Here is a 12,499-nt window from a genome sequence, read left to right on the forward strand (position 1 = left end):
TTATTTTTTATTTCACTTGCACTCTAAAATTTGGTTTCCAATCATATATTGACGGCTGGGTGACTTTGGGTTATGTGACTGACGACGGTTTGTGGTCATTGGTTTCATTGGATGACATACGGCGCCAAACCGCCTAGCTTTGATAAGAACCATACCACGTGTAATTAAGCAAGTGGATATAAATAACTAAAAAAAATATTTACACGTAATTATGAGAATTTTAATATACCTACTTAAATTTTTTATTAATTACATTAGTTTTATTAATTTGTAGTAAATACAGATGAATTTGATCTGTCATTTCTAAAAGAGAGAGTTCAGTGTAGTGTGGAGTTCACCAAATATGGGGTAACATCCTTAAATTAATTTAGTTGGTTGTCTGTCTTCATCATACTATTTTCTATAATGTGTTTGTTTTTAACAAATTAATCCTGCTGGGTGGTTTGGTATGAAAGCATAATTACGAAAGTTTTGAATCATGGCCGGAATTTATTGTTCTGACAAAATATTATTTTTGAGTTCAGACAAAAAATAAAAAAGGCTTTAGAGTTCGGGTGCTGCTAACTTAGACTCTTTTTAAGTGGGTTCTCCTATGGCTATGCCTGGTTGGTATGGGCCAAACCTATGGCCCATCGCCACCGAGCTACTATCACATTCGTTTATTTATGTTATTTATTTTATACAATTACTTTAGTCGACAAAATAAAAATTAAAGAGCAATTTTTTTGTTTGTTATATGAGCTAAACAAATTTTGAGAGAATAGCAAAAATATAGGAAAAATCATGTAAAGACGAGTCACTGTCATACACTCAGAATTGCTAGTTAGGTAGAGGAGAGCCTCTCTGTCTACAGCAAGCCAAGAGGGATTGGCATTTGGCTGGCTAAAAGATAAATACTGGCCAACAAATAACTTTATGGAAAATTTAATATTTAATTTTTATTTTATAATATGAAAAATTTTACTTATAATATAAAAATTAAATAATAAATTTGCCATTTATTACCCATAATTGATGAGCCTGCTCATATACCTAACTTAAAATCAATGTATTTCATGTTTACGTAATTTAGTATTTCTTTGATTATAAGTTAATACAAAAAGATTTATAAAAAAATTAAATTAAAAATTAAAGAAATAAATTTAAAATTTTTTAAATTTATTCAGACATATTTATCACGTTAAATTATATTTGTGAGTGTAAAAAAAATTAATACTTTAATTGTACATTTGAAAAAAAGAAGTAAAGAATAAATTAAACAAAATAAGAGTATTGTTTCGGAAGAAAGATAAGGTTTATTAATTTTAAAAATAATTTAATAATAAAAATAATGTGGATATTTATTTTAGTGTACATAGGAATAATTATAAATTTATTTTTACAGGACATATGAAATATAAATATTTTCCTTCCTTGCGAAGGAAATTTTTTTTATTATTTTCTCTTATTATACTTTTATTATATATTTTTTTCTCATTTTTAAATTTTATTTAGATAGAGAGAGAATATCTGAAAAAGATAAAATATATTTTTATTTATTTTTTTTTCATTTTAATTTATTTAAATAAAAATGTGAGTATCTCACTCTATTTTTTTCACTTATTTTATTTCCGCTCTTTTTTCCACCGTCCAAACGAGTTCTTAAATCCAACAGGGAACAGGGGGAAAAATGGTAGGGCATTGGAAGGCCAAGGCCCATGGGGACCAAGCTCTAAAGAGAGAGAGAGAGTAGGGACAAAGAAGTAAATAACCGCAATCGTGCTTTTGCTGTTGAAACTGTCGTCTTTTTTTAAAACCCAAAATCTATTTACTAAAATAGAATCCAAGAGGGAGTCCCATGACAATGACAAGAAATTAGAAATTATGATCCCACACTCAGCCTCAGCCCTCATCTGATTCCCTTTCTTTTCTTTTCTCTACTCTTCACCTCCTTATAATATCCTCCCTCTGTGTCTTTACTGGTTCTCTCTCTCTCTCTCTCTATATATATATATATACATAACATCACTTGCATTCTCCTCCCTCGTCTCCTTCTTCTTCTTCTTCTTCTGGGATTGTAAAGAAGCAGCAGCAGATTATGATTGGTTACTTGCCTCTTGGTACTTTCTTCTTTTCTCTACATCTTCTGTGATTTCTGATTTTTTTTAATCATGTTTTGATGTTATATAGTGTGACTGCCTTGATATCTTCTATGTATGAGTTGGAAGGAATTTGATCGGTAAATGTCATTTTGTATAGTATTGGAATTTTTCATGTCATGCCAATGTCAAAGAAGACAGCTTAAGATTCCTTTTGCTTATCACGAGGTTTATGGTTGTTTCTTTAATCTATTTATGTATTTATTTAACGTTTTCAAAGCTATTTATCCTTTTAGCTTGTACGCTTCATCTACTGTAGGACCTTTGAGTAAATATCTGTATGCTGTGGTTTTTTCTAACTCTGTTTTTCTAGCCTATTGGGAAGATAATTTAGCAACTTTTTCCAATTTATGGACAAAGGGAGCTAATTCAGGGGCCGGAAGAAAAAAAAAACTTCAATTATGTTCTGGGTAATTAAGCAAACAACATATTTTCATCTCCAAAACTAATTTAACTTTCGACCAAATCCTTTAAATCTGAATGGGCTGGCTGCATGAATTCTATCGAGTCTTCGATTGGACTTCTAGTGCAGCATTGCTGCATTATGTATAATTGTACATTTTAACAGACTTGCTATCAGAATTCAGAAGTAATTGCATTGTCTAAATCATGTGGATAATTGTTAATGATCATATTATACCTAAGTGTGAGGTGGTAAAGAGCAGCATAGTGAAAACACGTCATGTTCAGGAAGTTCAAGGAAGAGGAGGAGATAATTCCTATTGTTAAGCAATGAGATTTATCATGCTTTTGACATTTAATTTATGGTATCCATACAAGCTTGAGTATTTTTATAAATTAATATACTCCTTCCATCCACAAATGTATGCAGTCATATGCTTACTTTTATTTTCAAAAGAAAATGTTGTTAATATAGCTAAAACAATAAATTTTGTTTAGTCTTTTATAATATACCTTCCGTTCATTTTTCTTTATTAGAAATTAATATTCGTGTTACTTTAACTATGCAAATTAAATAGAGGTAAATTAAGGACTAACAAATAAATTACTCAAAAAGGAGTATGACCTATAATTTGGAATGGATGAAAACGTAAAGCTAGGTTATCTTTGTAGGATGGAGGAGTATTGAAGTTGTTAGAATTGGCTTTTATCCTAGATTTTATTACCGAAACTTCAGATGAAAATGGGAGAATAGGATCATTAAGAGGTACAAAGGTCAAAGAGGGAAGTTGATGCTTGAGGCACCTTGATGTTTAGATTCACTGTGGCTTTGAGTCCCTCGAACTTTCGCTGCTATTAAATAATGTTGTTTATTTTTAGCATTTATATTAACTATTTGTATCATTTGCTTTTGTTCAGGAAATGACTTGCATTATATGAATGCTTACCTAATATTGATAATATATGGGATATTATGCTGACACTAGCTTGTGGACAATGTACTTCATAAGTATTATTGAGCTGCCTATTTCATAATGGGGAATATCTTTTTGCATAAGCTATGTCAGGATGATGTGTCAACTAAAATTCCTCATGAAAACTGTCTTTAGGGATGCAAGTTGTCATGAACTTGTTGCGCTAGTTCACATTGGACAAGGAGAAAATGATGATGCAAGGAGATATTGATCTGAATCCAGTTCAATTATATACAGATTCATTTAAAGAAGTTCTAAAGCATACAATGCTCAATCAGGATGTTGTATTTAGGAATCAGGTATGAGCTCACCCTGGCAGCACAACATATTTTTAGCTTGATTTGATATCAGGTTATTTCTGTGAGTGGATCTAAATCTAATCCTTGGGTCACTTCTGAAATTTATAGCTTATATGAATACTTGTGGATTCATGAGCTTCTTGGTTATATTCATCAAAGCTCTGGTCTCATTGGTGAACAATGAGGCATGGATGTGATGGAATTAGAAGGTTTCATGGAGGGGCATGGATGTTGAATTAGAAGTTATGAAAAGCATAGCTTTCTATCTCCTTAACCTATCTCTATTTGTTTCTGAAATTTATTAAGGTCCTTGAATTTGGTTGGTTCTCACTGATACAAATATCTCTAATGAAAAGACTTCACAAGGATTTTTTTATTATGACATTTGCTTAGGTCCATGAGCTCCATCGGCTATACAGTGTACAGGAATCATTAATGAATGACTTTGATTGGAGAAACTGTAATACATGCAATTCATGGAATCCAAAAGCTCAGTCATCTTTCCTTCTTACAAATCCTACAAGATATGAACCACCAGCAAAAGATATTAGATTCTCCTCCACTGCCAAGGTAAGCCTACCAGTTTTTAGAAGTCTATTGCAAGTGATCCTTTGTAGAGGGAAGGGGATTCAGCAGGCTTTTCTTTGTCTATTACCTGACATTTTATTTATTTATTTATTTATTTTTGCTCTGGCTGAACTTAATTCTTCTGGGACATGTCATGTGAAAGGCTAATCAAGCACATATACTAAAGTTGGCAATGCCAGTAGTAGCGACCTGATTAGAACTTCAGTTGAAAAGTTCTTTTCTTTTATAAATACAGGTGGACATTTTGTCCTCAAGAGAGCACATATATATGGTCGAAGAAAGGGCAGACATGATATATCATATTTATCCTCCGTTGCTGAGCTAGCTAAATATCATGAGAATGACCATGATGTGCACTTTCTTTAGTTTAAATGGACTAAGCTTGCCTTTCAGGTGGACTCAATACCTTTCATAAGCCAGGAGTTGTCAGAGGATTGCCATGGTACAAATAATAAACTGCAGCACAAGCCTCTTGATCTTCAACTTTCTGCTGATGAATTCATTGACCAAGTTGAGAAGGATTTTCTAAAGAGAGGGAATTTTCAAAATTGTTTAGATGATCTTAGAGACACTAAGCTTCCTCTTTCTAGCAACTTTTCAGATGCAGTGGAATTGAAGCTTTCCCTTAGCATTGGAGGGAATGCTAGAATAAAGGGAGATACAACTAGAACTTGTTTCACTAGGAAAAGTTATTCCTACTCTCAAAATGTAATTGATTTGGAAGAATCAGTTGGGAGGATACCAGATGGGGATGCAAAATGCCCTCCAACTCTTGGCCATTTCTTTGTGGAAACTCATTCTAAGAGCAAGCATGAACGACAAGGTTATACTTTCTCTAATCCTGTAATTTCAACCAGTGTGAATAAGGATCTATCTAATGAGATTGCAGAAAGTAGCTCTATGCATAGTGAATGCTGTCAAGTCCAGACATTTTCCAGTGAAGGTATCTTCTAATTAGCTGTACAAAAATGGTTACAGTTTTATGGGCCTGAAGTTGTGCTGCTACATTTTGATTTTGTGAAATTTAAGAATATACTCGACTATAGAGACTAGCTCTTTTTTATTGGTCTTCCATGCAGGAATTAGAGATTTCCATGATGATGTTCCACCTGATGATCATTCCACCCCAATGGAACAGTTCACTTCAGAACTAGGAGGCCAGTTGGACCTCAACAAAGTTCATCTGGATGACTCAATTTGTTGCTCAGATGATAACATGCCTGCCTGTCCTCCAATATCAAACTCCAAAGATGGTCCTGATGGATGTACCGGCAGCATGCAGGATGGAACTTGTCCAAGCACATTTCGGATAAAAGAACCCACTGAGCAATCAAATGAATGTTCTGAAGAACTTGATTGCTGCAGTGGAGATGAAAAGAGTGGCAATGTTGAGCTGAAGCCAAAATTTGCTGGAGAAGTGAGTTATGAGAAGAGTGAGGTAGAGAATGCTCTTGTTTCATGCTCTCATCAAAATCAAAATACTTTTCTAGAAGAACATGGTAACGTATCTCCTGCTTCCTGGAAGTCCTGCATCTCTTATAATGATTCAAGTACTGCAAAGAGAAAATATTCTGGCATTACATCCTGCTTAGGATCACAACTTGTTGATGCATTAACAAGTGAGCATGACGAAAGAATTTCTGACAGCAGTGACCTTAAAAATGGCAACTACGAGAAAAAAGAAGTATCAGCTCAAGTAGATGTTTTTATCCAACAAGCAGCTGAATTGCTCATCCATATATCCTCAGACCATTCAGCTTGTGATCAGGTTTCTTTTACAAAAGTGGGATTAAAGGATATGGAAGATGGCAAGAGGGAGCGACCACAGTGTTCTTTAGATTCTTTTGAGTTAATTACTTTAAATCTAGCGGAAAGCAATATGGATGACAATTCTGTATCATCAAAGCCATTTGAAGTAAATGACATGGAATTAAAAGATTTTGGATTGAAGTTAAAGAGGGGAAGGAGAATGAAAGATTTCCAGAGAGAGATACTACCCAGTCTTGCATCTCTTTCTAGACGCGAAATTCTTGAAGATATCAACATTATGGAGGGAGTTTTGAGATCCAGAGAGTACCGAAAATTCAGAGCCAAGACGGCAGTCCACGGAGAGAACCGGTCTTCACCAGTGAGAATTAGAAGGTCAAGACTAGGTTATGCTGGAAGAAAAAATATTTCATAGTTCAATTAGAATTTGATGATAGCATCATATCTGAAAGATAAATGCATTACGGTTCTGTATCCTATCATTGCTAACATTGTTTGTTGTGATTTCCAAGCTTCAGAAATTAAAATCAATTACTTTCAGAAAGATGGCGGATCTTAACGCTTTTGATTTTCATTCTAGCTAGAGCAATCTTTTCATGTACCCCACTGTCCTTGTCAGGGATGTAAGAGTGTAGGCTACCGCGAAAATTAAATTATTTGAATCTGAATCCGATTTATATTAGTAATATCTAAACTCGATTAAAAATTAATTTAAACTATCCGAATCCGTCCCAAACTCGATTATCCGAATAAAATCCGAACCCGTTTAATCTTATATATTTTAATTAATAATTTATATAAAAAATATTTTTTATTAATAATTTTCATTTAAAAAATTTAATATTTCTAAAGAATATTTAAATTTAAATTTTTAAATAAAAATATATAAAAAAAATTTATAAATATTATTATAAAATATATTTTTTATATTAAATTAATTATTTATATAAACAGGTTCGGATAGTGGGTACCCTGTACATAAAATCCGAATTCGATCCGAACCCGCAACGGGTATTATTTTTAAAACCTGAACTCATCCCAAACTCGATTATAACTATCCAAATCCGTTCTATTAAGATTCGGTCGGATCGGGTACTCGAAAATATCCGATCCGTTGCCATCCATAGTCCTTGTCCCCTCCAACAAAAGCACCTGTTATTTTTTTGCTGGGGTGGGATGATATTTTTGTTACTGTGCATATTTAATTTTATGGATGAATTCTTAATAGCTAAATTAAAGTAAAAGGTTAAGAAGAGGTACTTTCACATAGAAAAGTGATAACCGTCAGGTTTCACGCATCCAGCTAAGAGGTAAGATTCGTGAAGGCAGTCATAACCCAAATCTCATGAAGCCTTTCAAATAGATCGGTTTAATATCTTCGACCTTGATTTAAGTCCATGGAGCGGACCGAGTCACTTACGGATCCAGGTCCACCTAATACCAGCTCAGCCTATGTGACATAAAGAGGGACAACAGGTCCAATCACCTTACAGACTTATCTACATGCTCCAGAGCAGCCCTATCTACATGCTCGCCGGAGAGAATTAAATGGCTCGCCTGGTGTGGAGAGAACGCCTGACGCCCTTGTACGCATGGACCTACATGAAAAAGCATGTTACACTGTAGCATGGAAGCCGTTAGGCGTCAGTGACAGATAAAAGGGAAAGAATAAAAAGAGAGAAATCTTCCTCTCCATCTAAATTTACACAACCCTTGTAAATCTTATTTTCTGGATCTCAAAACATTACTTTATAAGTGGGAGCAAGGTTGCTTCGCAGGAAAGCAGAGTTGCATCCATGAGAAGCAGATCAAAGGAAGAATTATTTTATTAATGTTTCTTTGTAAGATGGTAACTAAAGAAAAAAATTTATATATAAGAGCCATTTCTGGATCTGTGGTAAGCGGAAACTTTAAAGGTCGTTTTCTTAGCTAGTTGGAGTTCAAGGGCTCATATGTATGGGTGGTCCATATGGAAGTCCATGTGCTAAATCTCACTTTCAACTTTGCTTACCTCTTCAGAACCATGGGAAAATGCTACCGCATATCTTTTTCTCCCAAAATCAATAATATTCTAGATCCATAGTGAAATAAGATTTCTCAATTGAAATTGTACCTGTAATATTCTCAATTATATCATTTTTAATATTGCTAATAGATATTATGTAGTAAATTTAATATTTCTAATAAATAATTAACTACGAAAGGACAATTTTTTAAAAAAGAAAAACAATGGTAAGTGGATTCAGAGTGAGCTAACTCAAAAAATCCAATGGTGAAAGATTGAATTTGGAATGCAACTAGCATTTCATAATGATATTCACATGCCAGTTTAGTTGATTTCTTGGCTGAACCGTAACAATTCATTTTTCAAATGTTAAGTGGTCCAGCAAACCAACACATGAAATCCATTTAGATGGATACTTGAGCTATTTGATTTTGTCATCTTATGCTCTTTGTTTTTTTCTTTGAAGGTATTGATTACATCTAATGTTAGACAGGAAATCTTTTTCTAATACCATTACCAGACTCAAACCCATCAAAGTTCAAACGATCATGGCCTTAAAATCTGGTATATCTTTTTGAGTCCCAAGTATCTTAGTGCTATAGAACATGATTGCAAATGTCTAACATCAGATCGCACATTGTATGTGTAGGTAATATTTATTTGACAGATGGTTTTATCTGATATTGTCTGGTAAGTGCGCGATAACTACAGGGAAATAAACAATGAAATAATGGGAAGAGTAGAGGCAAAGCCACTAAAAGCCACCCTTTGGTACAAGCATGCTTCAATCAGGAAACCAATAACGATAAATGCTAATGGTCCAAATTCTTGAGTGAAAGAAACTGCTTCGTATTTTGAAATATCATCTGTTGGTTGGTTGGCTGGCTGGCTATAGTGGATTAGATTCATGGGCAAGTGGAGATGATGCCACATGCTGCCAAATTTCTTCACCTAAATCTCTCAATCTTTTTTGTATCATCACTTGTACGTGCCCCACAATCCACATCACCACAAATAAATATTGCAAGTGAAAGGGATTTCACTATATGCTTCTTTTAAATTTTTTTATAATTAAAATTAGACCTATTCAATTAAATAATTTAAACGTGTTGATTAATTCACATATATATTCTAAACTTTCGATCTTAATAACAAATTAAACTTTTAAGATTTGTCACGATTTTATCCATGAACTCAAATTAATTTTAATTAAAATTTAAAAATATCACATGTCATCACATGTGCTTTTTTATTATTTTTTAATTAATTATATTTTTAATTTTTTAAATAAAATAATCTCAAATTTTGATAAAATTAATTTAAATTTATAGATAAATTGATGATAAATTTTAAAAAATTGATTTAATTGTCTAAAATAAAAAATTTAGGGTATAAATAATTGGTCTAAAAAATAATGTTTACTAATTAAAAACTGCTTCTCTTGCTATTGCTGGGATGCTATACCTAGTATCTAGACTGAAGAAATTGCTTCCGGAAATGGGAATTTGCAATTGGGTGGAAACACACATCCTGCGACTAGCTAGCAATACACAAGTCCTATGATAAATTTAAATAAAAACCTTTTTATTGATTTTCTTTGTGGTTCTGTTGAATCTTTTCATTAATTATAATATAGAAAACGTAAACCTGAAAACTGCAACTTGAGCATGATATTTTTCTGTCACCTTTGTTTCTACTCCACCATTCCTATCTTCATTTTTTCCCCCTTTCTTCTCTCTCTCTCTCTTTTAAATAAAAAATTAATGCTTATTTTGTTATTATCCAGCTTTTTATTGGGTAGTCCAAGGCTCCAAGCTACCACTGACTACCTGGACAGCTCGTTGGATTTGATCAGATGTGTACATCCCCAAAAGGATTTAAGAGAAAAAAAATATATAGTGAATGCTTCAATAACTGGGTTGGTTATATTTTGCAGACACTTTAATTGCTTCTGACTCAGCTGTGTGACTCTGTCATCAGTATTATCAGAATCTAGCGCTTTTGCATCTATAAGACTACAGATACTTCATATCATCAGCTGTGACGGAACGTGACCTTCTAATTCATCTGTAATCAAGTCCTTCTTTCTGGTGGATTTAATTAGACCATATCATATTCATGAAGGAAACTTCAGGTGTCTGTGTTTCATCGACCCCAAGATGGGATTTCAAAGTTCATGAGGTTGCACAAAGTAGCTTCAGGCAAGCTCATCGTCTGTTCTGCTGCATCTCTGATACAACTCACAAGAGAAGCATTCAAGAAGTAAGTTTGATTGCTCAAGGTGCTGTCAATGAATTCAGAAATCTTCTTACTCTCCTTGATGGACCATCACAGTCAGATTCTAAAAGGATCAGAAAAGGTCCTTTGCCACTTCCCCATGACATAAACCCTGTTGAGTTGATGGATAATTCTACTTCTATGCCTCAGAGTTCAGGGTGCAACTTGACTACAGAAACCCGTATAGTTAGACAACTACTCCCTCTTCAGAGTATTCAAGCAACCAATTCATTGAGCCACACCACCAGTTTCAGCTTTGACAGGGGAAATAGTAATTCTAAAGCCAATGTGGATTTCACAAACCCTGCGATGATACCAAACCTCTCCTTTTCACTGCCAAGCTCACCTTTCTTAAGCTTGGATGGAAGAGGTGGCATTGAGAAGCAATTAGTTCAGTATTCAGCATCTGAAACTGGGGCATCTCGAGACTCTTCCTCAATGTTTCCGAAGAGCAAGAGTGGGACGATGAGTGAAGAGACTAGTACCAAGTGCCTAGCCTCAACCGGTGGATGTCACTGTTCTAAGCGAAGGTAAATCCTCCTTTACTATGTAATATTATTTCGCTTTCGATGGTAGTTTTAATGTTTTCTTTTATACAGGAAATTAAGAATGAAGAAAATAATTCAGGTCCCAGCTTTAAGTTGCAAATTAGCTGAGATACCGCCAGATGATTACACTTGGAGAAAGTATGGACAAAAGCCCATTAAAGGATCTCCTTATCCCAGGTATATAAATGTTTGATCATACTTGGAGTTGTTCATTTTCCAACAATAGTTAAGTCTGACAAATGTTGTATGTTTTGGTATTGAAGGAGCTATTACAAATGCAGCAGCAAGAGGGGATGCCCTGCAAGAAAGCATGTGGAACGATGTTTACAGGATCCCACTATGTTAGTCGTCACCTATGAAGGTGATCATTGCCACTCCAAACTCTTATTCTCTTCACCTAACCTCATGATTCAGGTTTAATCTGTTAGTTCACAGCCTATTCTACTTCTTCTTCTTAAATATGATTCTCTTTTCTGTAATAATAACTTCAACAACGGATTTACCTCTTCAACTGGATTACGCTCTTTAATATTTTACTAATTGATGAAATCTAATTTGCTTCAGACACAGTAGATTTTTTTTTTTAATTTAAAAAAAAAATCAAGAATTGGAACTTGAGGAATTTTCGCTGGTTTAATTACAGAATTTCACTTTTACTTGGATCTGTAATCTGTTCATGGGCGATCCGAGCGCAACGTAACCAGACCGATAATTTTTTACCATTAGAAAGTATAAACAGGCCGAGTGATCGGACCCAACTGACCAAGGCCCAGTGATGAGCCAGCGGAGCAAGCTTTTTATCTTTCCTGGCCGATTTGAATTTAATAGACTCAAAACTTGATATTTTACAGCCCTATAAATAATTCCAGTTTTACCAAACTAAATCAATTGCAATTCTGTTTTCATGATATTCTCCTGCCTTGTGTTCAAATCATTTTGACAAAACCTGGACCAAGAATTCCAAGATGGACACTTACTGGCCACTGGGATTTCCATCATTATTTATAAAGCAACCTCTATTTTGTTTTTTTATTTTGGTTCCCATTATCTCACCCTCTTCTTGTGGGTTTGTCGTTGCTGCAAGTTGCCTTTAAAATACACTTTTTCTAGTCATTGGATACTCTTAATTCTCATCAAGAATCTGGGATTTAAAGCTTTAATTAAAAAAGCATTTTATTAATTATTTAAGTTCTTGGTTTGATCATTGAGACCCTTTTGAATGCAAAATAAAATTTTAAAGAGTGATGGAGTGCAATGGTAACTTATTGATTGATGCATGGGGTGGGAGTAGCCAATACAAGTTGTTCTCTAAAGCTAAGCACCATCATGTGTTATTTTCTTCGCAGGCACTAGTGGTGTTTTTTGCTTGGGTGGTAGGCCCAATTTATACACCATAGTCTTGAAATCTTTTCATGGAGTTAGCTAATGGGAATGATATTACAATCTAGAGAGTCCTTGTCTTTATCCTTCTCTATCCATAGTAGATGAATATAAAAATATA

General features: G+C 34.0%; 2 protein-coding genes across 2 annotated transcripts; both read left to right on the forward strand.

The window, feature by feature from the left end:
* The first annotated feature begins 1,823 nt into the window (after window positions 1-1,823).
* LOC110608510 lies at window positions 1,824-6,708 on the forward strand. The gene is made up of 5 exons (XM_043954262.1): window positions 1,824-2,099; window positions 3,650-3,813; window positions 4,207-4,383; window positions 4,795-5,344; window positions 5,481-6,708. Exons 2-5 carry the CDS (start codon window positions 3,703-3,705, stop codon window positions 6,581-6,583), a joined length of 1,941 nt encoding a protein of 646 aa, XP_043810197.1. The 5' UTR covers window positions 1,824-2,099; window positions 3,650-3,702; the 3' UTR covers window positions 6,584-6,708.
* Window positions 6,709-9,925: 3,217 nt separating this feature from the next.
* LOC110608579 (probable WRKY transcription factor 15) lies at window positions 9,926-11,561 on the forward strand. Its single transcript, XM_021747844.2, has 3 exons — window positions 9,926-10,980; window positions 11,050-11,175; window positions 11,262-11,561. The coding sequence occupies exons 1-3, from the start codon at window positions 10,292-10,294 to the stop codon at window positions 11,416-11,418; spliced, it is 972 nt and encodes a 323-aa protein (XP_021603536.2). The 5' UTR covers window positions 9,926-10,291; the 3' UTR covers window positions 11,419-11,561.
* The last annotated feature ends 938 nt before the right edge of the window (window positions 11,562-12,499 follow it).

Source organism: Manihot esculenta, chromosome 2, assembly GCF_001659605.2.
Source record: "Manihot esculenta cultivar AM560-2 chromosome 2, M.esculenta_v8, whole genome shotgun sequence".
Taxonomy (NCBI): Eukaryota; Viridiplantae; Streptophyta; class Magnoliopsida; order Malpighiales; family Euphorbiaceae; genus Manihot; species Manihot esculenta.